At 41.2% G+C, this 26,568-nt stretch overlaps 1 protein-coding gene across 1 annotated transcript in view; it reads left to right on the top strand.

Annotated features, from left to right (window-relative positions):
* Window positions 1-24,198, top strand: part of LOC132835039 (trifunctional enzyme subunit alpha, mitochondrial-like) — a 126,188-nt gene extending 101,990 nt beyond the window's left edge. The window contains exons 16-20 of the mRNA XM_060854301.1: window positions 16,671-16,739; window positions 19,878-20,073; window positions 21,282-21,396; window positions 22,862-23,007; window positions 23,989-24,198. Of these exons, the coding sequence (XP_060710284.1) occupies window positions 16,671-16,739; window positions 19,878-20,073; window positions 21,282-21,396; window positions 22,862-23,007; window positions 23,989-24,134 (672 nt within the window). The 3' untranslated portion in view covers window positions 24,135-24,198. The remainder of the gene's footprint in view (window positions 1-16,670; window positions 16,740-19,877; window positions 20,074-21,281; window positions 21,397-22,861; window positions 23,008-23,988) is intronic.
* The last annotated feature ends 2,370 nt before the right edge of the window (window positions 24,199-26,568 follow it).

Below are 26,568 nucleotides of genomic sequence, written 5' to 3'. Positions count from 1 at the left end.
TAGCTTTCAGAGCGCTGGTATTTCATCAGGTGGTTGTGTGGAATAAGTAACAGTGCTTCGAAAGCTAGTGCTTCCAAATAAACCTGTTGGTGTTGTGATTTTTAACTTTGGATAATGGTTGCTACATGGAGGGTGGAACGAACTGTCAGTAGAAGTGGTAGAGGCAAGTACAAATACATTATTTAAAAGACCTTTAGACAGATACATGGCTAGGAAAGGTTGACAGGGATATGGATTAAAATCAACCAGGCAGAAGTGGGTACTGCAGATGCTGGAGATTTAGTCAAGATTAGAATTGTACTGGAAAAGCCCCTTTCCTGATGAAAGGCTTTTGCCCAAAAAGTTGATTTTTTTTTTTCCCCTGTTCCTCGGATGCTGCCTGACCAGCTGTGCTTTTCCAGCACCACTCTAATCTTGACTCTAATTTCCAGCATCTGCAGTACCCACTTCTGCCTTAGAGGGATATGGTCCAAATACAGGCAAATTAGAATAGTTCAGTTGAGGAAACCTGGTCACCATGGGCGAATTACACCGAAGGTTCACTAGACTGATTCCCGGGGTGGCAAGACTGACAAATGAAGAAAGATTGAACTGACTGGGCTTGTCTGCACAGAATTTAGAAGAATGAGAGAAATATGAGAGATATATGGAAATATATATAAAATCCTGATGGCACTCGGCACACTCACTGTGGGAAGAATGTTTCTGATGTCTGGTAAGTCCGGAATAAGGGGTAAGCCATTCAGATAAGGAAGAATTTCTTCATTCAGAGTTGTTGGGAAGCTGTTGGGGACAGTTTGTTAGATATATTAAAGCAGGAATTAATTGTGACCCTTGTGGCTAGAGGTATCACAGGCTATGGATAGAAAGTGGGAAGGGGGTACTGAGATTGCATGATCGTATTGAATGGTGTTGCAAGCTCCAAGGGCTGAATGGCCTACTCCTGCACCTGTCTTCAATGAAGGGTATGTTTCCGGGCTGTATACTTCTATGACTCTATATCTGTTTATGTCACATGTCAGCATGAAAACCAAACTGTTGGTATGTCCATAAATGTATTGTGTATAGTCTTTGAAGCTATTATTAGTTTACACACTAGAATGGAGGACACTTTTTTTGATTTCTCATTTATTTTTATTTATTTTTTATAAGCCTTATGCTTCTAGTTTTAAAGGATGCTGTATCAAAAATCATAGCTTATGTGTGGCTTGTTCTATGCATTATTGAGCCAGAGTTTTGTTCATCTATTCATTCATGGAGTGTGAGCATCACTCATTAGTGAGTATCTTCTCAAAACTCGCCACCACTCATTAGACCAGCATTTACTGCCCATTCTTTATTGCCTTTGGGAAGGTGGTGATGTTCAGTTCTGAATTGCTGTGATCCATAAAGAGTAGTTGCACATGCAACTCTCTTAGGAAGGGAATTGCAGATTATGGCCGGTTGAAGGAATAACAATGTAGTTCTAAGTCAGGATGTTGTATGGTTTGGATGGGAATAATCGGGTGGTATGATCTCATGCCTGTGTTGCCCTTGTCCTTCTGGGTAGTAAAGATGCTGTTGAAGGAATTTTGATTTACTACAGTACGTTTTGTAGATCAAATACACTGCTGTCACTATGCATTTTGATGGTAAATAGAATGAATTTTGAAAGTGGTAATCAAGATGCCCTCCCAGCATTTACCCTGTCAAGGGATTTAAGAATCCTATAGGTTTTGATGAGATTGTGTCTCTTTCTTCTCAACTCCAGTGAGTCGAGTCCCAATTTAGATTAGATTAGATTAGAGTTTAAAATCTGATTGAAGATTTGTAGCTCGGGTATCCGTTGTTGTGGTTCTGCTCGCCGAGCTGGAAGTTTTTGCTGCAAACGTTTCGTTCCCTGGCTAGGGAACATCATCAGTGCTGTTGGAGCCTCGTGTGAAGCGCTGCTTTGATGTTTCTTCTGGTATTTATATTGGTTTGTTCTTGCCGCTTCCGGGTGTCAGTTTCAGCTGCAGTGATTTGTATGTGGGGTCCAGGTCAATGTGTCTGTTGATGGATGTTCTTGCCGCTTCCGGGTGTCAGTTTTAGCTGTAGTGGTTTGTATATGGTGTCCAGGTCAATGTGTCTGTTGATGGAGTTTGGTGATGAATGCCATGCTTCTAGGAATTCTCTGGCTGTTCTCTGTCTGGCTTGTCCTATGATAGTGGTGTTTTCCCAGTCAAATTCATGTTGCTGGTTGTCTGAGTGTATGGCTACTAGAGATAGCTGGTCGTGTCGTTTTGTGGCTAGCTGATGTTCATGGATGCGGATTGTTAGCTGTCTTCCTGTTTGTCCTATATAGTGTTTTGTGCAGTCCTTGCATGGTATTTTGTAAACTACGTTAGTTTGGCTCATGCTGGGTATTGGGTCCTTTGTTCTAGTGAGTTGTTGTCTGAGCGTGGATGTTGCCTTGTGTGCTGTTACGAGTCCTAAGGGTCGCAGTAGTCTGGCTGTCAGTTCTGAGACGCTCCTGATGTATGGTAGAGTGGCTAGTCCTTTTGGTTGTGGCATGTCCTCGTTCCTCGGTCTATCTCTTAGGCATCTGGTGATAAAGTTGCGTGGGTATCCGTTTTTGGCGAATACCTTGTATAGATGTTCCTCTTCCTCTTTTCGCAGTTCTGGTGTACTGCAGTGTGTTGTGGCCCTTTTGAATAGTGTCCTGATGCAGCTTCGTTTGTGTGTGTTGGGGTGGTTACTTTCATAGTTTAAGACTTGGTCTGTGTGTGTTGGTTTCCTGTGTACCCTTGTGGTGAATTCTCCATTGGGTGTTCTCTCTACTAACACGTCTAGGAATGGGAGTTGGCTATCCTTTTCCTCTTCTCGTGTGAATCGGATTCCTGTGAGTGTGGCGTTGATGATTCACCTATCAACAAGGACGGCATACTTAAACTACTGGGCCTGTGCCTCACCACACACTTTACATTCAACAATCAGATATACGAACAAATCAACGGAACACCCATGGGATCACCAATCTCGGGACTCATAGCAGAGGCAGTTATGCAAAGGTTAGAACATACAGCCATACCACAAATCCAACCCAAACTCTGGATCAGATAGGTTGATGACACCTTTGTAATCATCAAAAACACAGATAGTTGCTTGGTAAGGGGGAACTTTAGCTATGAAGAAAGGTTGGATAGACTGGGTTTGTGTTCACTGGAACACAGAAGGTTGAGGGGCGACCTGATAGACGTTTATAAGATTATGAATGGCATGGATAGAGTGGAAAGTATGTGGCTTTTTCGGTGGGGCGGGGTCAATTACTAGGGGGCACAAGTTTACGGTGCAATGGAGCATGTTTTCAAGAGAGATTTTTCACACAGATGATGACACTGGAGTGGTGATGGCCTAGTGGCATTATCGCTGGACCGTTAATCCAAGGATGCAGATAATGTTCTGGGGATCTGCGTTCAAATCCCACCACAGCAGATGGTGGAATTTGAATTCAATAAAAATGAAAATCTGGAATTAAGAGTCTAATGATGACCACAGATCCATTGTCAATTGTTGGGAAAAACCCATCTGGTTTACCAATGTCCTTTAGGGAAGGAAACTGCTATCCTTGCCTGGTCTGGCTTACATGTGACTCTAGACCCAAAGCAATGTGGTTGACTCTTAACTGCCCTCTGGGCAATTAGGGATAGGCAATAAATGCTGGGCCTAGCCAGCGATGCCCTCATCCCGTGACTGAATTTTAAAAAAGAATGAAAAGTGCCTGAATGCATTGCCACGGCATGTAGTGGAAGCATGCCAGCAGCATTCAAGAAGCACTTGGACAAATACATGAATAGGAAGGGAATAGAGGAATATCGATTGTGTAAGTGAAGTCAGTTTTAGTATGAAAGGGCAAAATATGGTGGCGCAAGCTTAGAGGGCTGAAGAGTCTGAACCTGGTTTGTATTGTTCTTTGTTGTTCAGTGACATATTGACATGGATAGCCTTTTGTACATTTACATTTTCTAACCACTCAGCATATTTTTAAAAAAATTCTCTGCCCATCTGTTTCTCCAGCCAAAGTGAATACCACCTGTTTTTCTCCATTATGATCCATCTGTCACGTTCTTGCCGATTCAAGTGCTATAGGTCAATCCACAATGCCGTTGGGAAGGGAATTCAAAGATCAAAACCTTGGAATTCCCTTCCTAACAGCATTGTGGATTGACCTATAGTAGCACTTGGACTGCAGCAGTTCAAGAGGTCAGTGCGCCACCACTTTCACAAAGGCAACTAGGAAAGTGCAATAAATCCTAGTCTAGCCAGTAATACCCACATCCCACAAATGAATTTTTAAAAAAACCACTTTACATCTTTCTCTCAATGCACATTCCTGCTTAGCTTTGTATCACCTGCAAATTTGATGATGATTTATTATCAACTGTACCGAAGTACGGTGAAAAGTTTTGTTCGTGAGCAATATAGGCAGATCATAGTGAGCAAAGAGACTAGGATCCATGGACACAGCCTTATAATTAGAGGGGATCAATTCAGAACGGAAATGCAGAGACATTTCTTCAGCCAGAGAGTGATGGGTCTGTGGAATTCATTGCTGCAGAATGCAGTGGAGGCCGGGATGCTAAATGTCTTCAAGGCAGAGATTGATAAATTCTTGATGTCACAAGGAATTAAGGGCTACGGGGAGAATGCTGGTAAGTGGAGTTGAAATGCCCATCAGCCATGATTGAATGGCAGAGTGGACTCGATGGGCCGAATGGCCTTACTTCCACTCCTGTGTCTTATGGTCTCATCGTAGTGAGCAAGGACATACAGATCATAGAGTGAAAAAACTTGAACAAAGTAAGACATACACGTTACACCTTGTGCTAGGCAAGATCAACATTAATAAGATCATAAGACACTACAATGGATAGTGAGGACAACTGAGAGGGTCGTCGCGGTCTCTCTTCCCTCTGTTACAGACATTTACACGCTACATCTGAAAGGCTAAGAGCATTGTGGAAGACCCCACACACCCCTCACTCAAACTCTTCTCCCTCCTGCTATCTAGCAGTGTCTCATGGCCAGACTGTGCAACAGTTTCTTCCCCTGAGCCATCAGGCTCCTTAACGCTATGATCAGACTCTATTCCATCTGAAACTCTTTACACAATTTGGAATTGCTGCTAGAATAATGTTTTATTAATTATCATTATTTGATTATGCTGCAAGTTGCACACCACTGTACCTATTGTCTTGCATTATTGTGTGTTTTGCACTGTTTATGCACTTTATGCCACCTGTGTATGATCGTGTAGTTTGTGCTTTCCAGGTAGCGCCATCCTAGAGGAACACTGCCTTGTTTTTACTGTATCAGTTGTACATGGTAGAAATGACAAATAAAGTTACTCCTGACTCATCAGCCTAATAATGGCAGGGAAGAAGCTGTTATTGCACCTGCTGGTATGTGGGTTCAAGCTTCTGTATCTTCTGCCTGACAGAAGGGATTGTAGGAGAGCATTACGAGGATGGGATAGGTCTTTGATGTTGACAGCCTTTCTGTGACAGCAAGACATGTAAATGGAGTCCATGGATGGAAGGTTGGCTTAGGCTGTGTACACAAACTTCTATAGTTTCTCAGGATTTGCAAATACTCTCACCTACAAATAATTGATGTATGATATTTATGTTGATTAGATTAGATTACTTACAGTGTGGAAACAGGCCCTTCGGCCCAACAAGTCCACACCGACCCGCCGAAGCGCAACCCACCCATACCCCTACATTTACCTCTTACCTAACACTACGGGCAATTTAGCATGGCCAATTCACCTGACCCGCACATCTTTGGACTGTGGGAGGAAACCGGAGCACCCGGAGGAAACCCACGCAGACACAGGGAGAACGTGCAAACTCCACACAGTCAGTCGCCTGAGTCGGGAATTGAACCCGGGTCTCAGGCGCTGAGAGACAGCAGTGCTAACCATTGTGCCACCTTGCTTTTTGACTATTGCTGGAGCTGCACCCATTCAGGCAATAGACAATAGGTTCAGGAGTAGGCCATTTTTCCCTTCGAGCATGCATCACCATTCAATATGATCATAGCTGATCATCCTTAATCAGTATCCTGTTCCTGCCTTAACTCCATAACCCTTGATTCCACTATCATTGAGAGCTCTATCCAACTCTTTCTTAAATGAATCCAGAGACTGGGCCTCCACTGCCCTCTGGGGAAGAGCATTCCACACTGCCACCACTCTGGGTGAAGAAGTTTCTCCTCATCTCTGTCCTAAATGGTCTACCCCGTATTTTTAAACTGTGGTTCGGCACTCACCCATCAGCGGAAACATGTTTCCTGCCTCCAGAGTGTCCAATCCTTTAATAATCTTATATGTCTCAATCAAATCCCCTCTCAGTCTTCTAAACTCAAGGGTATACAAAAGCCCAGTCGCTCCAGTCTTTCAGTGTAAGGTAATCCCTCCATTCCAGGAATTGACCTCGTGAACCTACGCTGCACTCCCTCAATAGCTAGAATGTCTTTCCTCAAATTTGGAGACCAGAACTGCACACAGTACTCCAGGTGTGGTTTCACCAAGACCCTGTACAGCTGCAGAAGAACCTCTTTGCTTCTATACTCAATTCCTCTTGTTATGAAGGCCAGCATGCTATTAGCCTTCTTCACTACCTGCTGTACCTGCATGCTTGCCTTCATTGACTGGTGTACAAGAACACCCAGATCTCTCTGTACTGCCCCTTTACCTAAATTAATTCCATTTAGGTAGTAATCTGCCTTCCTGTTCTTGCCACCAAAGTGGATAACCATACATTTATGCACATTAAACTGCATCTGCCCACTCACCTAACTTGTCCAAGTCACCCTGTAATCTCCTAACATCCTCATCACATTACACCCTGCCACCCAGCTTAGTATTATCAGCAGATTTGCTGATGTTATTGCTAATACCATCTTCTATCTCATTAACATATATTGTAAAAAGCTGCGATCCTAGTACTGATCCCTGCGGTACCCCACTGGTCACTGCCTGCCATTCCGAAATGGAGCCGTTTATCACTATTCTTTGTTTCTGATCAGCCAACTAATTTTCAATCCAATCTAGTACTTTGCCCCCAATACCATGCTCCATAATTTTGCTCACTAACCTCCTATTTGTGACTTTCTCAAAAATTTTCTGAAAGTACACCACATCTATTGGATCTCCCTCATCCATCTTCAGAGCTACATCCTCAAAACATTCCAGAAGATTAGTCAAGCATGATTTCCCCTTCATAAATCCATGTTGACTCAGCCCTATCCTGTTAGTACAATCCAGATGTGTCGTAATTTCATCCTTTATAATAGACTTCAGCATCTTTCCCACCACTGAGGTCAGACTAACTGGTCTATAATTTCCTGCTTTCTCTCTCCCACCTTTCTTAAAAAGTGGTACAACATTAGCCACCCTCCAGGAACTGATCCCAAATCTATCGAACTCTGGAAAATAATCACCAACGCATCCACGATTTCTCGAGCCACCTCCTTCAGTACCCTGGAATGTAGACTATCAGGCCCCGGGGACTTATCAACCTTCAGACCTAACAGTCTCTCCAACACCAATTCCTGGCAAATATAAATTCCCTTAAGTTCAGGTCCTTCAGCCACTGTTACCTCATGGAGATTGTTTGTGTCTTCCCCAGTGAACAATTCAATTCTTCTGCCATTTCTTTGTTCCTCGTAATATATTCAAGGGCCCAATTTTAGTCTTCACCATTTTTTTGCTTTTCACATACCTAAAAAAGCTTTTACTATTCTCCTTTATATTATTGGCCAGTTTATCTTCATACATCATTTTTTCTCTGCGTATTTCCTTCTTAGTAATCCTCTGTTCTTTAAAAGCTTCCCAGTCCTCTGTTTTCCCACTTATCTTTGCTATGTTATACTTTTTCTCTTTTAACTTTATATTTTTCTTAACTTCCCTCGTCAGCCACAGCCACCCATGCCTCCTCCTAGGATCTTTCTTCCTTTTTGGAATGAACTGATCCTGCAACTTCTGCATTATACACAGAAATATCCACCATTGTTCCTCCACTGTCATCCCTGCTAAGGTATTGCACTATTGAACTTTGGCCAGCTCCTCCCTCCATAGTTCCCTTTATTCAACAGAAATATTGTCACTTCCGACTGTACCCTCTCCCTCTCAAATTGCAGATTGAAGCTTATTGTATTATGGTCACTACTTCCCAATGGCTCCTTCACTTCGAGGTTCCTGACCAATTCTGGTTTGTTGCACAACACCAGTTCCAGAATTGCCTTTTCCCTGGTTGGCTCCAGCACCAGCTGCTCTAAGAATCCATCTCTGAGGCACTCCACAAAGTCTCTTTCTTGAGGTCCAATACCATACTGATTCACCTGCATGTTGAAATCCCCCATAACAACTGTAGTAACATCTTTGTGACAGGACAATTTCAGCTCCTGATTCCACTTACATCAGACATCCAGATGACTGTTTGGGGCCCGTAGATAACTTCCAAGAAGGTCTTTTTACCCATGGTATTTCTCAGCTCTATCCACACTGACTCTACTTCGTCTGATTCTAGGTGCCCCCGTGCAAGGGACTGAATATCATCCCCTACCAGCATGGCCACCCCACCCCCTCTGCCCGTCAGTCTATCCTTATGATAGCACGTGTAGCCTTAAATATTCATTTCCTAGGCCCTGTCCACTTGAAGCCACGTCTTAATTATCCCCACAATATCGTATCTGCTAATTTCCAAAAGAGCCTCAAGCTCATCCATCTTAATTCTAATGTTTCGTGCATTCATGTATAGTATTTTTAATTTGTTACTGTCCTCACCCTTCCCATCAACTCCTATTTCACTCAGCTTTACAGCATGATTCCTTTCTGAATTTTCTGCCTCATTGATACAGTTGTCTTTCTTGACTTCTCTTGTTCTAACTTTCCCTTCAATTTCCTTCTTAAACATCTAGTTTGTCCCCCACCCCCAACTACTTAGTTTAAACATAGCTGTGTTGCAGTAGCAAACCTGCTTGCCAGAATGCTGGTCCCTAACCTATTAAGGTGCAAACCGTCACTCTCGTAGAATTTATGCTTACCACAAAACATACCCCAGTGATCCAAGAATTTAAGGTTGAGGAAACAAGGTTCAGACAGAGTGTTGGAGGGATACAGGATAGCCAGAAAGGAGCTGAAGAAAGGGTTTAGGAGAGCTAAGAGAGGCATGAAAAAATCTTTGGTGGGTAGGATCAAGGATAACCCCAAGGCATTTTATGCGTATGTGAGAAACATGAGAATGACGAGAACGAGGGTAGGTCCAATCAAGGACAGTGGTGTGAGACTGTGTATTGAGTCGGAAGAGATAGGAGAGGTCTTGAATGAGTACTTTTCTTCAGTATTGACAAATGAGAGGGACCGTATTGTTGAAGAGGAGGTATGAAGCGGACTGGTAAGCTAGAGGAGATACTTGTTAGGAAGGAAGATGTGTTGGGCATTTTGAACAACTTGAGGATAGACAAGTCCCCCGGGCCTGACGGGATATATCCTAGGATTATGTGGGAAGCAAGAGAGGAAATTGCAGAGTCGTTGGCAATGATATTTTTGTCTTCACTGTCAACGGGGGTGGTACAAGGGGATGGGAGAGTGGCGAATGTGCCCCTGTTCAAAAAAGGGAATAGGGATAACCCCGGGAATTACAGGCCAGTTAGTCTTACTTCGGTGGTAGGCAAAGTAATGGAAAGGGTACTGAGGGATAGGATTTATGAGTATCTGGAAAGACACTGCTTGATTAGGGACAGCCAGCACGGATTTGTGAAGGGTAAGGTCTTGCCTTACAAGTCTTATTGAATTCTTTGAGGAGGTGACCAAGCATGTGGATGAGGGTAGAGCAGTGGATGTAGTGTACATGAATTTTGGTAAGGCATTTGATAAGGTTCCCTATGGTAGGCTTATGCGGAAAGTTTGGAGGCATGGGATCGTGGCAAATTTGGCCAGTTGGATAGAGAACTGGCTAACCGGTCGAAGTCAGAGAGTGGTGATAGATGGTAAATATTCAGCCTGGAGACCAGTTACAAGTGGAGTTCCGCAGGGATCAGTTCTGGGTCCTCTGCTGTTTGTAATTTTTATTAATGACTTGGAAGAAGGAGTCGAAGGGTGGGTCACTAAATTTGCAGGCGATACGAAGATTGGTGGAGTTGTGGACAGTGAGGACGGCTGTTGTCGGCTGCAAAGGGACTTAGATATGATGCAGAGCTGGGCTGAGTGGCAGATGGAGTTCAACCCTGTCAAGTGTGAGATTGTCCATTTTGGAAGGACAAATAAGAATGCGGAATACAAAGTTAACGGTAGGGTTCTTAGTAAGGTGGAGGAGCAGAGGGATCTTGGGGTCTATGTTCATAGCTCTTTGAAAGTTGCCACTCAGTTGTGTAGAGCTTGTAAGAAGCTTATGCTGTATTAGCGTTCATTGGCAGAGGGATTGAATTCAAGAGTCGTGAGGTGATGTTGCAGCTGTACAGGACCATGGTAATGTCACATTTGGAGTAGTGTGTGCAGTTCTAGTCGCCTCATTTTAGGAAAGATGTGGAAGCTTTGGAGAGGGTGCAGAGGAGATTTACCAGGATGTTGCCTGGAATGGAGAATAGGTCGAACGAGGATAGGTTGAGAGTGCTGGGCCTTTTCTCATTGGAACGGCGAAGGATGTGGGGTGACTTGATAGAGGTTTATAAAATGATCAGGGGAATAGATAGAGTAGACAGTCAGAGACTTTTTCCCCGGGTACAACAATGTGTTACAAGGGGACATAAATTTAAGGTGAAGGGTAAAAGGTATAGGGGGGGATGTCAGGGGTAGGTTCTTTACCCAGAGAGTGGTGGGGGCATGGAATGCGTAGCCTGTGGCAGAGTCAGAATCATTGGTGACCTTTAAGCAGCAATTGGATAGGTACATGGATAGGTGCTTAAGCTCGGACAAATATTCGGCACAACATCATGGGCCGAAGGGCCTGTTCTATGCTGTATTGTTCTATGTTTTAAATCCTTGCTTCCTGCACCAATTCCCCAGCCACACGTTCAAGTCCATTATCTCCCTGTTTCTGGCCTCACCAGCCCAAGGAACTGGAAGCAAACCAGAGATAACCACCCTGGACATTCTGCTTTTCAGCCTTCTTCCTAATTCTCCAAAGCCCCGATATAGTATGTTCCTCCTCCTATTCCCAACATCATTTGTGCCGACATGTACCACCACCTCTGGCTCTTCACCTTCGTCCTTGTGAATTTCCTGCACTCTGTCTGTGATGTCTTTAACCCTGGCATCAGGAAGGCAACATACCATCCTTAAGTCCCCTCTGCTGCCACAAAAACCCGGGAAGTTTTTCCATTTCACATGTTCCTGACTTGTGTCCTGTGGAGGATGGACAGACATTGGGGAGACAGGAGGTCAGTGGTGCAGAATGCCTAGTCTCTGATCTCCTTTCATAGCCAAATTATTCATGGGACTTCTTTAGTTTCTGATCAATGGTAACTCCTAGGATGATTGTGCGATATTCTGTGATGGGAACACCGCCTATATCAGAGATACAAATGTTGCTTGGTTTAGTTAATTTTTTTTAAACAACACCATTCATCTAATTATTAAGGCTATTATTCAAGAATATTGGTGCTTACATTGGCAATCTTTTGGATTCTGTTTGTCTACATCAATAAAGACTCAATGTCATTTTATCTTGATTTGTTTTTCAACAAATCATTGTCTTGTTCTATTCCGAATGATAGGTATGGATTTATGCAACCATAAATGTCAGTGATCGATCGGCTAATTGTTTGAGATTTTATATTAATTCTTGCATTAGAGCTAACAAGGTTATAAGCCTAACAGTTTTAAATGTAATTTTTAATTAGTCAGAGAGATTTACAGCACGGAAACAGACCCTACGGTCCAACTCGTCTATGCTGACCAGATATCCCAACCTAATCTGGTCCCACTTGCCAGCACCTGGCTCATATCCCTCCAAATCCTTCCAATTCATATACCCATCCAGATGCCTCTTAAATGTTGCAATTTTACTAGCCTCCACCACTTCCATACACGTACCACCCTCTGCGTGGAAAGGTTGGCCCTTCAGTCTCTTTTATATCTTCCCCCCCCCCTCACCCTAAACCTATGTCCTCCAGTTCTGAACTCCAACCCCCCCCCCCCCCCCCCAACAACCACCACCACCAGGAAAAAGACTTTGTCTATTTATCCTATCTGTGCCCTTCATGATTTTAGAAACCTCTATAAGGTCACCCCTCAGCCTCTGATGCTGCAGGAAAAATAGCCCCAGCCTATTCAACTTCTCCCTATAACTCAAATCCTTCAACCCTGGCAACATCCTAGTAAATCTTTTCTGAGCCCTTTCAAGTTTCACAACATCCTTCCGATAGGAATGATATCAGAATTGAACTCCATATTCCAAAAGTGGCCTAACCAATGTCCTGTACAGCCGCAACATGACATCACAACTCCTGTACTCAATACTCTGATCAATAAAGGAGAGCATATCAAATGTCGCCTTCACTATCCTATCTACCAGTGACTCTATTTTCAAAGAGCTATGAACCTGCACTCCAAGGTCCCTTTGTTCAGCAACATTCTCTAGGACCTTACTATTAAGTGTATAAGTCCTGCTAAGATTTGCTTTCTCAAAATGCAGCACCTCGCATTTATCTGAATTAAACTCCATCTGCCACTTCTCAGCCCATTGGCCCATCTGATCCAGATCCTGTTGTAATCTGAGGTAACCCTCTTTGCTGTCCACTACACCCCAATTTTGGTGTCATCTGCAAACTTACTAATTATACCTCTTATGCTCGCATCCAAATCATTTATTTAAATGATGAAAAGTAGTGGACCCAAGGCTGATCCTCGTGGCACACCACTGGTCACAGGCCTCCAGTCTGAAAAACAACGCTCCACCACCACCACCTGTCTTCTACCTTCGAGCCATTTCTGCATCCAAATGGCTAGTTCTCCCTGTATTCCATGAGATTTAACTTTGCTAACCAGTCTCCTGGGGAACCTAGTCGAATGCCTTACTGAAGTCCATATCTACCACTCTGCCCTCATCAATCCTCTTTATTACTTCAAAATAACTCAATCAAATTCGTGAGCCATGATTTCCCAAGCACTAAGCCTTGTTGATTATCCCTAATCATTCCTTGCCTTTCCAAATACGTGTGCATCCTGTCCCTCAGGGTTCCCTCCAACAACCTGCCCACCACCGATGTTAGGCTCACCGGTCGAGAGTTCCCTGGCTTGTCCTTACTACCTTTCTTAAATAGTGGCACCATGTTAGCCAACCTCCACTCTTTGGCACCTCACCTGTGATACAAATGATGATACAAATACCTCAGCAAGGGGCCCAACAATCGCTGCCCGAATTTCCCATAGACTTCTAGGGTACAGCTGATCAGGTCCTGGCGATTTATCCACTTCAATGAGTTTCGAGACATCCAACTCTTCCTTCTCTCTAATATGGACATTTTTCAAGATGTCACCATCTATTTCCCTACATTCTATATCTTCCATGTCCTTTTCCACAGTAAACACTGATGCAAAATACTCATTCAGGTTTCCCCCCCCCCCCCAACCCATCTGCAGCTCCAAATAAAAGCTGCCTTGCTGATCTTTGAGGGGCCCTATTCTCTCCCTAGTTACCCTTTTATCTGGCATGTATTTGCAAAAACCCTTTGGATTCTCCTTTTAACTTTCATTTGCCAAAGCTATTTCATGTCCTCTTTTTCCCTTCTGATTTCTCTGTTAAGTATACTCCTACTGCCTTTATACTCTTCTAAGGATTTATTTGATCTATCTAGTCTGTACTTTACAAATGCTTCCTTCTTTTTCTTAACCAAGCCCTCAATTTCTTTCATGATCCAGCCTTTCCTTTCACCCCAACAGGAATATACTGTCTCTGGACTCTCGTTATCTCATTTCTGAAGGTTTCCCATTTTCTAGCCGCCCCTATAACCTGCAAACATCTGCCCTGAGTCAGCTTTTGAAAGTTCTTGCCTAATACTGTCAAAATTAGCCTCACTCCAATTTAGAACTTCAACTTCTGGATCTGGTCTATCCTTTTCCATCACTATTTTAAATTTAATATAATTATGGTCGCTGGCCCCAAAATGCTCCCCCACTGATACCTCAGTCACCTGCCCTGCCTTATTTCCCAAGAGTAGGTCAATTTTTGCACCTTCTCTAGTAGGTGCATCCACAGACTGAATCAGAAATGTTCTTGTGCACGCTTAACAAATTCCTCTCCATCTAAATCCTATGGCAATCCCAGTGTATTTCCCAGTTTGGAAAGTTAAAATCCCATAACCACTCTAAGAATAATAGATAACTGAAATCTCCTTATAAGTCTGTTTCTCAATTTTCTGCTGACTATTTGGGGGGGTCTATAATACAATCCCAATAAGGTGATCATCCCTTTCTCATTTCTCAGTTCTACCCAAATGACTTCCCTGGATGTATTTCCAGGAATATCCTCCCTCAGTACAGCTGTAAAGTTATCCCTTATCAAAAACACCACTCCCCCCTCCTGTCTTGCCTCCCTTTCTATCTTTCCTGTAGCATTTGTATCCTGGAACATTAAGCTACCAGACCTGGTCATCCTTGAGCCACGTTTCTGTAACTGCTATGATATCCCAGTTCCATGTTCCTAACCATGCCCTGAGTTCATCTGCCTTCTCTGTTAGGCCTCGTGCTTTGAAATAAATGCAGTTTAATTTATCAGTCCTGCTTTGTCCCTGTCTGCCCTGACTGTTTGTTTGACTCTCTTCTTTTCTCATCTGTACCAGTCTCAGATTGGTCTCTTCCTTCACTATCTCTGATTCCCACCACCTCCTCCCCTCTTTCTCTCCCCCCCCCCTCCGGAAAAAACCTATTAGAGCATATCTCCCTGCCAGTATATTAGTCCCTTTCAATTCAGATGCAATCCGTCAATGTACTGCTCCTTTATTTCAAAATAGAATTGCTCTAAGTGGCAAGAGTACATTTATTGATAAAGCTTCTTAGGGTCGCACTCTGTCACCTGCAGACTTGATGTCAATTCAGTCCCTCTCACCTCACCTTTTGGAGTTTAGCTTTTTAATCATGTTTAAACCAAAGTTGTATTGCAGTTAAAAGCTGAATGACTCTGGTTAAATCGGAACACAGCAACAGTGAGCAGGTTAATACTTAGCAAGTGCTCTGTTTTTAGCACCGTTGATGACCCCTTTTGTTACTCATTACTGAGACTACACTGATGGGGCAATAATTTGACCTGAATGGTTTTCTTTGTCAGGTAGATAACAATGTTGTTGCAATAATGCAACAGCTTGCAACATGGTCTGAAGTAGTGCCTGCAGTAGTATTGGCACATGTTGTCAGGGCTGATACCCTTTGCAGTATATAGTGACACAAGCCATTTCTTGGTGTCTTGTGGATTGAATCAAGTTAGCTGAAACCCAGCATCACAGATGCCAGTTATCTATGGAGAAACCAGTTTGGGAGCATTAACTTGACACCTCTGGCTGAAGATTGTTTCAAATTATTCAATCTTATTTTTACATTGATGTGCTGGGCTACCTCGCCATTGATAATGGGGATATTTGAGGAGCTACCTGCTTCAAAGAATTGGTAAGTGTCACTGCCATTCAGGGCTCAATATGGCAGGACTGCACATCCTTGTGTGCCAAATAGGATAAGCAATGATTCCACAACCTAGATCTGATTTATTGGTTGTGGAACCATTTAGCCTTGTCTGTCTCTCCTTGCTTTGACTACTTGTGTGCCAAATAGCCTTTGTTTTGTTCATTCACCAGGGTTGATACCTCATTTTTAGATATAACTGCTGCTTCTGGCATGTCCTCCTACAGTTTTTATTGAACTAATGTTTAGCCTCTGGCTTGATGGTAATGTTAGAGTAGGAATTGACTAGTCTGTGAAACAGCTCTCTCAATTTTGGGGCTAGTTTACAGATATTAGTAAGCAGCACTTTAAAGGGTCGATTGGGCTCAGTTTGCTCACTTCCACAATCTAGGTTAAGATCAGGTGTTTGGTCCAGTCTTTTTTTTCAGGCTTTCTTGTGATTAATGAAATGGAGTGGCTTGCTAGGCCTTTTCAGAGGGCATTTAAGATTCAACCTCATTGCTTTGAGTCTGTAGTTACATATAAGTTAGATCAAGTAAGGACATGTTTTCCTTCCCTAAAAGGAATGAGAAACCAGAAGAGTTTTTACAGCAATAGTTTCGCAGTCATTGTTTGACTTTTCCAGATTTTGGTTGATGTTAAATTCTACCATTTGGGATTTGAACACAGGTCCCGAGAACATTGCCTGTGTCTTTGGAGCACTTTGATTCCTGTGTACCCTGATTACTTTTAATCAAAGCTTCTTAATTCAAATCATCTTCTACATTGATTTAACTTCAACCACCTCACTCAAGTCAGAGACCTATCACAATTTAGAAGATTAACCACCATGTCTAAGTACTGCTTTGAAGATTTGTGTAAGTTTTTGAAACTTCAAGGGCTTTTCATTCACTCCAAAATATTCCCTATTTATGGAAGAATATGTTCTGGTTAGAGGCCTTGTGAAGCATCTGTTTCAATTGTTTGGTTTTGTGATCAAGAGACTTTTGATCCTCAAATATTTGGATTAAAAAGATAACTTTACCTTCATTAGGATGGCCCTGGCTTTTATACCACAAGATGTCTTGCACCTACATTGGCAGAAGCACTCAGAGTCTTGCAGGTAAGTTTCTTTAAAACATTTTAGATTGAATTAAAAGTGTTGTCTGCCATAAAGCTTTTCCTTTTATTTATTGAAAATTTGTTTAACATGTAATTTTAGCTTTTCATGAATATAATCTTATCAAGACTGCAGTATTGTATTAAAAGTGTGCAGTGTTTCTGCTATAATCCTTGTAAATTTTACACTGCAAAAGAAACTTACTCTGTTCAATCATAGTTTATTCATTAATTATTATAAACTCTGCTCAAAGACATAGAGTTATACAGCTTAGAAACGGGCCTTTCGGCCCACCATGTCTGTGCTGACTGACAAAAGCCAAACTACACTAATCTCATTTACCTGCACTTGGTCCATAGTCTGTGGTCTAGTTCCTGACATTTTAAGTGTTCATCCAGATGCTTCTCAAATGTTGCAAGAGTACCTACCTTCAAAACCCTCTCAGGCAGCATGTTCCTATCACACTTTGGATTTTTTTTTTCCCTCAACTCTCCTCCAAACTAAATGCTGCTTACCTTAAACCTATGCACCAGTCTTAGACTCATTTGCCATGGGGAAAAGATTCTCATGATCTATTCTGTCAATGCCTTTCATGATTTTGTACACCTCAGTCAGATTTCCTCCTTCAGCCTCCTTTGCTCCGGGGACTCAGTCTAACCAGCCTTTCCTTATAACTAATTTATCATCCTAGGCAACATCCTAGGGAATGTCTTCTGCAATTCAATCGTGTCCTTCCGATAGGGCACAACCAGAACTACACGCCGTATTCCATCTGTGGTCTAACCACTATTGCTCTTATATTCTATGTAATCTGTATGCTACCTTCCTCACCCTGTGTACCTGTGCTGATACCTTCAGAGGTCTGTGGATTTGTGAACCAAGGCCCCTTTGTTCCTTAGTCCTCAAGAAACCGAGAGACCTACCATTGCCTTATTAGATTTCCAAAAATGCATCACCTCTCATTTGTCAGCATTAAATTCCATCTGCTATTGATCTGCCCAGTTTATCAGCTGATGAATATCAGACTGTGACCTGAAACCATCCTCATTATCAACAGCACCACCAATTTCTGTGTCACATGCAAGCTTCTAATTGTACCTTCTACATTGGCATCCAAGCTATTAATACATATAACAAGAGTCCCAGCAACAATCACTGTGGTACATTGCTTATCACAAGCCTCCAATCACAAAAACATTCCCTCACCATCACCCTTGCCTCCTATTTGCGAGCCAATTTTGGTTCCAGTTTACAAACTTGAGTTGGATTCCATCGGCTCTTACCTTTTGGATCAGCCTTCCACATGGGACATTGTCAAAGACTGGAGTCCATATTTGTTTTAAAAATGTTAGCAAACCAGATTAGTTTTACAGACAGTAGTTAAATAGACATCATTAGACTAGTTTTTATTTTATGTTTTGAGTTTTCAAATCCTACCATTTGTCATGGTAAGATTTGAACCTTTGTCACCTAAGCATTAGCTTGGGCCTCTGGGTTACGAGTAATCACAATGCCATGTCCTTCCCTAAACATTAAGCATAATAGAAATTTATATGAAGCTTAAATGTCATGCTGCAAAAGCAGTCTCATATTTAAAATATACATACAAAGTAACATTCTTAAAGTATTTATTTTGTAGTTTCCAGGTTTTATGTAAATTCATAATTTTAACACCAGTCTAGAATACCATGGTTCTGGATGTAGGTTTGCTCGCTGAGCTAGAATACTGTAGTTCTGCTAGTGAAAATTTAAAGTCCAGAAGACGCAGGAACAGAAGTAGACCATTCAGCCCATTGAGTCTGCAGCACCATTCAGTGACATCATGGATAATTGTGATGGTGCTGTCACTTTAAAAAGGTTATTTTGTCCTTGGGTTTTGTTCAAGAGTGGTCATAAAGGCAGAGGTGTTGAAATGTCTACTTTAACAATGACACGGGAGTGACCAGTTCTCCCTGTCCCATTATTTTCTAGTTTGGCAGAGTTGGAGCAGTGAGAAACTGCTGCAGTACAGAAAGGTTCCATGCTTCAGATGTTTCCTGGCTGACTTATCTCTCTGAAATCTGTCCTGTCTGTAAGAACTTGTGTTTGAATTTAACTTTTGCCAAGGATTGTGTTTATGGGACATTATGAGAATCGGAACAGCTCCTTAGTTAAATTGCTGTGTCGGGTCAATTAAGTTTTCCAATAGTTAAGTGATTCTAAATTCCGTTTTCTTTTGTTCGGTGTTTCAACTGTAGTGTGAAACGAATTTTAAAAATAAGGGGTAGGCCATTTAGAACAGAGTTGAGGAGAAACTTCTTCACTCAGAGAGTGGTGGATATATGGAATGCTCTGCCCCAGAAGGCAGTGGAGGCCAAGTCTCTAAATACTTTCAAAAAAGAGGTGAATAGAGCCCTTAGAGGTAGTGGAATCAAGGGTTATGGGGATAAGGCATGAACAGGATACTGAATGTGGATTACCATGATCATAATGAATGGTGGTAATGGCTCGAAGGGCCGAATGGTCTATTTCTGCACCTATTATCTGTTGTTTAAATAAACTCTGTTTTGCTTAAAGCCAAGTGGTTTGACCAGCTGCATCAACCTGGAATATCCACTTCATATCTGCCTTTAAAATAATAAAAAGTTAGGCTCTGGGCTACCTCCTTAAAATATTCTGAGAGGGTCTGGCCTGGTCCACAACATAATCTAATCATATACTTTCTTTTGATACCTCTTACAATCTTTTCCCATCTTTTGCAATTACAAGTCACAGTTTAAGTGAATAACTTCATTTGTCATAGTGTAGCTACAAATGCAGTAAACATTGCTTTAATAATAATGTAATGAAATTTTGTGAACAATTTAAAATCTGGGCTCTACGTGAGCTTTCATTCTGACAATTTTTCTGGAGGGTTCTGTTTAGGCTTTTCCATGTTCTTTTTACCATTGACAATTTATTTTGAATTTAAGAGGGTTATTTATCTCTTACTTCATTAAAATTCTCCTAGCTGTACTTCACATTAGTTATACGGTACACTTCTTCATATTTAATATGACATTTTCTGTTAATGTTTTGAGGTATTTGGATGATGTTTGTGAGCAAAATGCACTTCTGTTTATTGGAATTTGCACCTAAAATACTAATTTCTTGCATTTCTAGGAGCATGCTGATCCAAAGAAACTAGATGCAGTTACAACTAGTTATGGGTTTCCTGTCGGCACTGCCACACTGATTGATGAAGTTGGTATTGATGTCGCAGCACACGTTGCAGAAGATTTGGGAAAAGCTTTTGGCTCTCGAATGGCAGGTGGAAGTGCTGAACTTTTAAAGGAGATGGTGGCAAAGGGATTTTTAGGTAAGCAAATTCAACTGTGGTGTGAAAAAAAAAACTATAGACACCATTATGGAGAAAATTCTTTATTAACAATACTACTGAATAGGATGTTGTCCCCAAATATCTGGAGTCATCTACAAGTTGTTTCCTCAAACTATGTGCTATTTGTTATCACCTAGCTCTAGAGTTGCAGCTCAGCTGTGTTTCACAGTAAGAATAAATTCAGCTCTTTTTTTATCAATGGACTGCTTTACAATCCGTTATCTAGTTGTCTTCAAGTTTTCCTTGCTCTTGCTTTCGTAGCTGATACAATACTGCTGCTCTTGTTTTATGCATTAAATTCCTTTGTCAATTTGTGTTGTTGCATCCAAATCTTACACAGCATCTCATATGAGTTGATTGATCAGAAGAATTTCACTTGCATATTTTTCATCTAGCCTGTTCTAGCTGATTCCATGTAATTGTCCATAATTTGATTTAAGTGTCAGTTTATTCCCAATTCTTTTCTTGAATATCCAGAAAAACCTATTGCAAAACTAATTCTGAAAGATTTGGTGTTACTCAATTTTCCACTTTTGTGGGCTTAGTCTCTGCAGTTCAGTACCTTCCATTGTTATGTACGCGATGTAACAATCTCCGCTTCAGTAGTTACTTGTGATGGAAGCATTTCGTGCCAGAGCCTTCTATTCTTCTACCCAACTCCCCCCCCCCCCCCCCCCCCCCCCCCCCCAACAACCACCACCACCATAGTTACTTTCAGTGAGGTTACATGATCTGCATTGTTTCCATGGTAGTAACAGTCTATCACACTTTTTATCAAAGTCCTCAGATTTCACTTGATCCTTCATTGTTGATTTCTGAATATTGTTTCCACTCATTCTGCAGTCTGCATGTAATTCTGGACTCCATATAATAGCCATTCCCAAACGTTCTGCATCCCTGATGCGCATTGCAAAATAAGCAGAAATCAACTGGACAAGGAGTAGATTGTCAACCCTTTCATAATCATCTCTTAAACTTGGTTCAGGGAAATTATTCACAATGGGAGGGGTTTTCAAATACTAGTGATCCCAACTTAAATTTCATTAGCTTTGTATTCCTATTTTAAGTTGTATCTCTGCTGAAAAAGTTAGATGTCACTCTAACAATTGAGAGTTGTTGGTCTCTGATTCCATTTTACCAGAATTTTTTAAAAAAGTTGTTTTCAGTTTTAATGCTTTCATTTTCAGGTCGTAAGACAGGGAAAGGTTGCTTCGTTTATCAGGCAGGTGTGAAAGGCAAAACTTTGAATCCAGGTGCGAAGGAAATTTTCGAACGTTTTAAGCTGCCTGCTAACCTTGAAGTGTAAGTAAAATGCAAAATACTTCACAAATATAGTTTAATCTGTATTCACTGTAATCTGTCTTCCATAGTTCATGATAACCCTGGCCAACAAATAGCTGCTAATAAATCGTTCAGTAACTTCTTTTGAAGTCAGCATTTCTAAAGCATCTTTGTCCTCAGAATGTTCCAAAGGGCTTTCACAGTGAATGAATTATGTTTGAAATGCTGTCGCCATTGTTCAGAACCAGATCTGTGTAGCGGGCCTGTCTGCCTGATGTTAGGAGATCAAGGATAAAGAAATAAGTGGCTTGCATTTATGTAATGACTTTCATAACTGAAGGATTTTCACAAATATTTAGCAACCAGTGACATATTTTGCGTGAGCATCAGTTAGCTCAGGTAACTGGATGGCTGGTTTGCAATACAGATTAGTACCAACAGCGTGTGTTCAGTTCCCACAGTGAGGTTACCATCTCATCATCTCCCTTCCTTCTCCTGAGGCATGATGACCTTCAGGTTAAACCACCACCAATCATCTCTCTCTCTCTCTCTCTCTCTCTCTGATGAGAGAGCAGCCCTATGATCTGGTAAGACTTTTACCTAATTCTTGAATACTATATATATTGTAACTATACCCTCTAAACTGTATTGTTGAGCATCTGGTAGAAATCCACACAGTACCACGCATGGCACAAATAAGGATAAAAACAAAAAAATGAAGGATCACTTAAGAACTACTTCCCACCTGGACTGCATGTGGGACAAAAAGATCTTGCCTGATCAGTTGGTAAATAGTGCAGGCAGATTTGGGTGGCTCTTAATCTTCACTGATCTGCACACGACTTGGTGGTAAAGAGAATACGGGGGATGACTGCTGAGAGCCACCTTTGTTTCACCCTATGACTCCCAATCAACAATGCTCACCTGTTCCTGAATGGCTTTCTATCCTGCAGATTTGGGGATGTTGTACCAGCATCAGCCACAGCCGCCTCCACATTGCTGTCGAGTGATGGAGCTGTTACTCTGGCAGGAAATTCTTGGTGGGCAAGCTACCTCATTTCAGGTCGTGATCCTAGTCTGAAGCCTGCTGGCAATCAATTAGGTGCCTGAGATCACTGGAAGATCTGGTGACAGGGTGTGGGTTTTTCCCTGGCAAAAGTGAGGACTGCAGATGCTGGAGATTAGAGTTGTGTGGTGCTGAAAAAGCACAGCAGGTCAGGCAGCATCTGAGGAGCAGGAGAATCGACATTTCAGGCAAAGCCCTTCATCAGGAATGAGGATTCCTGTGGGTTTCTCCTACTAATCTCATGATGTCATTGGACCAAGTCTGAAAGCCATATGTTCCATGCATAGTGTACTTCGATTTTGTGGGGAAAATGTGCAGATTTGTTGGCATGCAATTTTTGGACCAACAATTTGTAGTACTGTATTCTATATTCTGTTTGTTTACGTCGAGAATTTATTGACTCATTTTCTTCATTTTCAGTTCATCAGATGAAGATATTCAGTTGCGACTGGTGTCAAGATTTGTGAATGAGGCAGTATTGTGCCTGCAAGATGGAATATTAAACGACCCGACTGAGGGAGACATTGGTGCTGTTTTTGGACTAGGGTTCCCACCTTGCCTTGGAGGTAAAGTAGTTGCTGCAATGGAAAGGATCCATTACTCTGCATGAGCTAATTTGGGGTGGCTCAGTGGCTAGCACTGATGCCTCACAGCACCAGGGACCTGGGTTCAATTCCCATATTGGGTGATTGCCTGTGTGAAGTTTGCACATTCTCCCCACACCTGCGTGGGTTTCCTCCAGGTGCTCCAGTTTCCCCTCTCAATCCAAAGATATGCTAAATTACCCATAGTGTTGCCTGCATTAGTCAGGGATAAATATAGCGTAGAGGAATGGGACTGGGTGGGTTACTCTTCGGTCGGTGTGGATGTGTTCGGCCGAAAAACCTGTTTCCATACTGTAGGGAATGTAATCTAATCAAATCAGCCATTGTGTTTCTCTAGAACTGAAAACTTAAATAGCAATTTGTTTGTTTTTACATTGTATCAAATGCTCCCAATGGATCGTTTAAAGCATGTTCACCTTACTTTTTATAGAAAATTCCATGAAATTTCATCTAAGGAAATAGTTTGTAATAGATAGTTTTGATTGCTGAATACCATTTGTACAAAATTGCTAAACTTATTTGTCCTTTTATTCTCTTCAAGTTCTAAACACTTTTCTGAAATGAAGTAATAATTGCAAGAGACCAATTGTTTTCATTTGTTACATTTTCTACTTAAAAATATAGTGTTAGAAATACATTGATTAGAATGACACTTGCAAAACTTTTTCTCAGTATGGCCCCACTTTGAATTGTGATAACCCCTCAGTGAGAATTGAGAAAGCATGGGCCTGTTAGAGTGGTAGCACTGTGCTGCCTCAGATTACAACTTTAAAATTTCAGATTATGACGTTAAATGGTTTCCAAACCCCAATTTTAAAGAAGCCTTGGTCTAAAATATCAAAGATCCTAACAAAGTGGCCAGTCCAGTGGTAATGATTTTACTTTTAAGTTAAATGGAAATAGAATGAAACTAATTTTTAAATGGGGTTTCTTCTACTTTAGGACCATTCAAATTTTTGGATGCCTATGGAGCAAACAAACTAGTTGACAAAATGAAAAAATATGAAAGCGTTTACGGCAGTGAATTCTCACCTTGCCAGATGTTGCTGGATTATGCGAAGGACACAAGCAAAAGATTCCGTCACTAAGATGAAGATGAAACGTGTACCTAACTCTGGGATAAATCTAATAAAAATATATATAAATGCTGAATGTGATTGTTTTCAAAAGTTTGCAATCACGGTTCTTGTATACGTGAGAGTTTTATCTAAACATTTGATTAACATCAAATGCGATACAGTCTGAGTATAGCCATTTTTAATACAAGATATTTTAGCTTTAATTCGTGCCTTTAATCGCAACTTATTTGCCATCACTCATGCATAATTTTTAATACTGTTCAGTGTTCTTAATATTTTTAAAGATTTGTTTCCTGCAATTTGTTTGTGAAATCTGGGAAGTTCATATCAAATTTGCCTACTCCTTGTGAGTAGCAGTAAGGCCATTCCAATGCAATATTTTAGACATTTAAAAAAATTATCATACTTTTACCATTATTTAACAATGCTAAACTGGCATTGTTTTTACCATGTTTTAAAGAAATGTGGGTTGGCAATAGAGCACTAAAATCTTTTGTAAGTGGAGGAATGTCTCCTTAAATTTGTTTACCATTGGATTTAACACTTGAACATCAGTTTTAAATGAAGCAATTTCATGACTTAACTAGAGAGAAATTGTTGTTGTGTTTCCAAAGCTGTTGTCCAGATTTAGCATTAATTTTCTATTGATCAGCTAAAGACATACCAAACACTATTTATAACATTATTTCTTTTTTTTTTAAATTGATACCTGCTGCAAGGCTGCTCTTTCATGATTGGGCTAATGGAGCTGTCACACAGTTTAGTTAGTATCACTAATAATGATTTTACTAAGGCACATGAACAAGGACAGTCTACCTTCTGATGGGAAAATGGCTCATGCTCTTTTGCCAATTTCCCTATTTGTATTTGAAATACACTGGAAACTGCGCATAAGGTGGGGCTTTGATGTTGCCGTGTTTTAATGGAAGCATGGCTGACATAGTCTTCTATGCTTACACATGAAGACTAGAAGATTGTAGGGTGGTCTGCAGTTTGTGATGTCCAGCCAGGAGGGCTGTCCCTCAACAGAAACTAAACATGAATCCTCATAATGTGTGTTTTTTTTTAAACAAAAAAATTAATCAGATTCTAGATTAGGTAGTCTGATTATGGTATATTTAAATATTTGGGGAATTATTTATCTCAGTGTAGATTTTGCATTAGTAGAATTCCTGAATATCAAAATACAGTTGGAAAAATGCACATGTAATATGTGAATCATTCCATGACATTGGTTATATTTTTGTTTTGTACTTGTCCAATTTACTTGCAAGGTATTTAGCCAAATTGTTTATAAGATGTTTTCCGTTAGTATGTGTCAAAATAAAGGAACGATCCTGGTTAAAACAGATTTGAGAGTCAAAATAGTTTACATTACATTAACAATGTAAATCAATTACTATTTGCCACTAAAGATAAGTAATTCTGATTTGATATGTTGATGACCTAATTTTAATGGCAGCAGTCCTTCCTATCAAGCCATATCCTTCACATCTGTAAATTGAGTAATATTGGATCTCTCCTTATTGACGTATTAGACATGTGCTTTTTTTCAGTTTGAATTATTTGTAAGTTAGTTGAATCACAATTAACTCTTGACAATGCGCTGACTTTCCTTTTCTGGTCCTGACGCAAGCTGATATAGTGAATTGTTCCTTCCCCTTTGGTCCTGTGCTTCCTTTAAAAACTACCATCATTGCCCTCTTGCTATTGTTTAATAATCATCTCGTGTTGAACATACCTCTCCCCTCAAATCCTTGAGTATGTTGTTGCTTCCCTCAGCTCACCTTTCCTGTTTAAGACTTGAATCATGTTTCTGTTCCTGTCACAGCAGAAATATGACAGTCACTAATTCCATCCTTTGCAAAAATACAATGTTAATTTCATTTTGTACTCCTCAATAGACATGCAACATTGATATACTGCACCATACTGTTGCTTTGAATACTACTTTAGTGGGATTGCTTGGTTTTGCTTCTACTTATCCACTTGTACCTAGGTCATGTTCTGCAATGGCTCTTCCACGCCACATCTCTGGTCCTGGAGTCTTATAGATGAAAATGCTGGAGATCGCAGCAGCATCCACGGAGAGAGAGCAAACTAATATTTTGAGTCAAGATGATCCTTCATCAGACCCTCCATCTGATGAAGGGACGCCTAGACTCAAAATGTTAGTTGCTGTCTCTCCATGGATGCTGCCTGATCTGCAGTGATCTCCAGCAATTTTTGTTTTTGGTAGATTCCAGCTTCTGCAGTAATTTGCTCCCTCAACTTATTTTCCAATTACATTATTACACACCTTTAACAAATGGGAGCTTAGAGACAAAGACAGTATCAGTACTCGACAAAACTGTACCACAAGAGTGCTGCAAAACCACCTGCAGCTGTGGGTTCATGTATGCCAACAACACCAAGTTCTACTTCTCCCAGCACTTCTTTGATC

Source organism: Hemiscyllium ocellatum, chromosome 3 (assembly GCF_020745735.1).
Source record: "Hemiscyllium ocellatum isolate sHemOce1 chromosome 3, sHemOce1.pat.X.cur, whole genome shotgun sequence".
NCBI classification, from domain to species: Eukaryota; Metazoa; Chordata; class Chondrichthyes; order Orectolobiformes; family Hemiscylliidae; genus Hemiscyllium; species Hemiscyllium ocellatum.
The sequence above is the reverse complement of the archived record's forward strand: the minus strand, read 5'-3'. Positions and strand labels throughout refer to the sequence as shown.